Source organism: Castanea sativa, chromosome 5 (assembly GCF_040712315.1).
Source record: "Castanea sativa cultivar Marrone di Chiusa Pesio chromosome 5, ASM4071231v1".
In the NCBI taxonomy this organism is placed as follows: domain Eukaryota; kingdom Viridiplantae; phylum Streptophyta; class Magnoliopsida; order Fagales; family Fagaceae; genus Castanea; species Castanea sativa.
This window is the reverse complement of record NC_134017.1, coordinates 58,545,481-58,549,690: the sequence shown is the minus strand read 5'-3', so window position 1 is coordinate 58,549,690 and position 4,210 is coordinate 58,545,481. Positions and strand designations below refer to the sequence as shown.

The 4,210-nt window shown below is 34.3% G+C and overlaps 1 protein-coding gene across 1 annotated transcript; it reads left to right on the top strand.

Moving 5' to 3' along the window:
• Nucleotides 1-1,468: 1,468 nt before the first annotated feature.
• Nucleotides 1,469-2,364, top strand: LOC142636676 (uncharacterized). The gene has a single exon (XM_075810957.1). It carries the CDS (start codon nucleotides 1,633-1,635, stop codon nucleotides 2,218-2,220), a length of 588 nt encoding a protein of 195 aa, XP_075667072.1. The 5' UTR covers nucleotides 1,469-1,632; the 3' UTR covers nucleotides 2,221-2,364.
• The last annotated feature ends 1,846 nt before the right edge of the window (nucleotides 2,365-4,210 follow it).

The window sequence follows — 4,210 nt, the reverse complement described above, 5'->3', positions numbered from 1 at the left end:
AGAAGGTCTTGTGGGTGACCGTGTGTTCTACAAAGGCACAGAGAGGAAGAACAAACGAGAAATATCTTAGAAAAAACTGCTACCACTGCATTAAAGACTTTGCACCTAACCCTCTGGCCACGTTAATGAGGAAATGATATTTGAACAGTGGTAATCAGCCTTACAGCTATTGTTGGAAGACTTCAACAGGGCGGTGGATAGGACAAGTATCTGGATCGGTAATCTAATCCATATGTGGAGGATGGAGAGAGAGAGGGAGGATGATATAAAAGGAAAAGAAATGCATTCAAGCAAGGGGGGGGAGAAGAAAGAAGAAAAACACTATACACATCATGACCCTTAATTGTAATCTATCTTTAGAAGAGGAAGAGGCAATACAAATCGTCCTCAACTTACGTTCGAAGAGAATTTCTATTACATAAACAGTTTGTTGTACATGAATTGGGGGATCTAGCCCATCGTTTTTGTTATCCAACATCCATAAAACCTAGGTTTCAAGCCCATTCTCTAAAAATTTCATTGTATTGGGCTTTTTGGGCTTATTCCCTTCATACTGTGGGGTTCGGGTGCAAAACTGTGGTCTTACCGTTACATTCAACTATCTCTTACATATGACATATATATGTTTTATGCTACCATGTTGTGTATATGTGTATTGGTTAATGTGATTACATTTAACTATCTCTCACACATGGCATCTATTCAATGCCACCATGTCATGAACATGTGTATTAGTTAATATGATTTGATAAATTTAACTTTGTACATGTGATTCGATAAATCAAAGAAGATGTACATGTATATGCAATTATAACTCAAAGAATTGATTTAGTGATTCTTAAAGTTTCATAAAATTCTTGAAATTTTGAATTTGAAAATTTAACAACAACCGCCTTAAATTGAAAAAAAAAAAAAAAAAAAAAAAAAAGCCAATGAATCCACCACAAGTCCTATTTGACAATTCTTTAAAAAAAATAGTAAATTCCCCGACCAAAAGAAAAAGAAAAATGTGAATTAAGCTTTGACAATCTCTTTTTTTTTTTTCTTTAATTTAAGAAAGAGAAACGTACTATACCTACAAATCAGCAATCAAATATGGCATCGATTCGATATATAACTTCCATGTGAAGATTGTACCCACCAATCACCATTCATTAAACAGGACAATAATATATGAGTACATGTTCTAGGCTCTAGCTAGTCGTAAAACATAAAACTAAAAAAAAAAAAAGTAAAAGAATTATTACCCGACCAAAAGAAAAATGCGAAACAGTACTCATGGGTCTCCTTTTTTTTTAATGTTGATTTTGATTTTTGAGCAGTAAAAGACAAAGAATGAAGCGGCGATAGATTGAACAGCGTCAGACCTTTTTTAAAGAACACACTTGTAGTCTCCGACAACAACTCACACTATTTCCGTATTCGGACAAAACGGACTTTCACTCACTCTCTCTCTAGTAAGTAACTAACAGCATTTAACAACCTTTTTAAGTCTCCTCAAACGACATCGTTTGTTTCATCTTTTATATATAATGGTACTGAACTAAATCACTATCCAATTCCTTAATTTTCTCTAGAAGACTAGAGAGAGAGAGAGAGAGAGAGCACAGAGCTAAGCTGAAAAAAAAAAAAATGGTGTGTTTGAGAGGAGGAGTGTCTACGGTGATGATCGCTATCTACGGGCCGTTGATCTTGATGACCGTGACCATGATGAACGCTGACCATTCAGAATCCCACGAATTGCGACCGTCGGATCACGGGCTGGAGTACCAGACCAACACTCCCACCTCGTCAGACTCAGACAAGTCACCGCCGCCAGAGATGATGTCGTTTTTCGGCAATTCTTCCTCTGCCTCGTCCGACGTGGCAATGCCCAAAGCCCTGAATTCCAACTCAAACTCCTCCTCCTCCTCCGCCGACGACGGTGACACGTCGTCGTGGTGGAACAACGCCGGTCGCGGCGGAGGCGGTAAGAGTAAAGACCACGTGAGGGACGTGTTGTTGGTGGGCAGTGTAGCTTGTGGTTTAACGGGTGTCGTTTTGTTAGTGGTTTCTTCTTTGCTTTATGTCTTCAAGTTTCGAAAACAAAGATCGCCGCCGCCGCCCCAACAACCACCACCGTCACCGCCACCACTAGCACTGCCATCGTCAGCAGCATTATCTTGTCATGATAATGATAGCGGTAATAAACTACAAATAGTGGTTCGTGATTCTTATTGAATTCTGCTTTTTCTTTTTTACCTCGATTTTTTTAATGTTTAATGATTTGGTAGTGTGCTAATACTATGTGCCAGTGCCACGTTATGTAAAGTGAAAAAAGAGGATAATACTATAATAATAAGTTACATATATATCTTTTTGGTACTTATGTCTTAAGGAATGTTCATATTTTAGTTTTCTTAGTTAGCTGGACTTGGAGTTGGACATATCATTTTTTTTTTTTTCGAGTTCGAGGGTGAATTTTGAAAATCTAACTGTTGAATTTTATGTTCCTTATGTCCTTAACATACATATTAAATTTCGTTCAAATCAGACATTATTTACTATTTGATCAATTCACTTATTTTTTATATACAACTTTAGATTACAAAAACTTGATATTATAATATTTATTTGATGACATAGCAATTGACTTTGATTTTCTTGAAATTTTTTAAGCATTAAGGATATAATAAAAATATGCAATCTAACGGTTAGATTTTCAAAATTCACACTCAATATAAAGATATATTATGAGTTTGTAAGGTTTCTCTCCAAACTAGGAAACTTTGTTCGATCAAGAGAGAACACCGATTTTTGGATAAAACGACATTGTCATAAGTTGTTTTTGTTTAGAATACCTAATTGAGTACAAATGAGCCCTTTTCTTTTTCTTTTTTTATAATTTGAATTTATAATATATGCATTAGAATAATTGATCATTATTATCAAATCAAGATGCTAAAGATTTTTTTTTTTTTATGTAGTCAAGATTTTATTTTAAACATCTTATTCAATAATAGAATAATTAACTTATTGAGCTAATCGAACCCGTAGATTAATTATTTACTTGAATTATTAGTAAAGGTAAATTGAATTTTCAACAATGATGACGAAATCTAGGTGTTACTCCATTATCATTTACTTTTGTCGTGGCTTGTAATTCTTTTTCGTGACCTTGAATTTTTCTAGGTGGAGAAGAACTTTAATCTATAATGAGAGACTATTCTTGAAAAATTTAAGCTCAAGGGTCGCGTTCTACTACCCTTTGAGTAAGAAAACAAAATTGTTGAAAGCATCTAATAAAAGTATGAGTTGAAATCATGGGAGATCCGTGAAATTCAAAACTTAGTTGGTAGGACTGAGAGTGTTTTGTCATTTCGGTCAAAAGTAAAAGATGAGTGTGCCCTTTTTTATAATTTTACCAGATATATAATTGCTTGTGTTGTATGTATCTACCGTCCTTAAAAATTGGTCAGGCTCTTATCTACCACATAGAAATGGTCCAGCTAATGCCTCACAGTTAGATATTGTCGGTTGCTATAGTTTGATCCAGCTCAACTTATTGACTTTGATAATGCCTTTTTTAATACACTGCCTAAACTAGGATTTAACTCAATTAAGGTTTCATTTTTCTATTTTGCTCAGCACATAAAAAACAAATAAATAAATCTCGTTTCCAAAAGAAAAAACAAATAAATAAATAAATATATATATATATATATATATATATATATATATATATATATATATATATATATTCGCTTGTTCAAATTTTTAGATTATTTCTAATAGATGGGGTGAGAATGCTAATAGACTTAATAGAGTGATGTAACATTTTTTTTTTCTGGAAACTTTGATAGAGATGCAACATTCTAATATCTATAAAAATAAATAAATAAATAAATAAAAGAGAAAATGGGTTTGTAGCAAGGACAAAGCTTAGCTCTAGTGCTCTAGCGTACTAAAGCTAATATGATACAAACACGTGTCCAATTTTTGTTACGTGCCCGTATCACGTTGGCTCTAATGTACTAGAGCATTGGAGTTAAGTCTTACCCTTGCAACAAAATACACACATTTGGGGGGCTAATAAAACTTAGCTCTAGTGCTTTGGAGCACTAGAGCTGACATGATACGAACATGTGTCCATTTTTGCCACGTGTCCATATCGTGTCGGCTCTAATGCACTAGAGCACTGGAGCTAAGCTTTACCCTTACAGCAAAATAC

Excerpts from the sequence above, each read along its gene's own strand:
- LOC142636676 (XM_075810957.1), top strand. The coding sequence starts at position 1,633 with ATGGTGTGTTTGAGAGGAGGAGTGTCTACGGTGATGATCGCTATCTAC.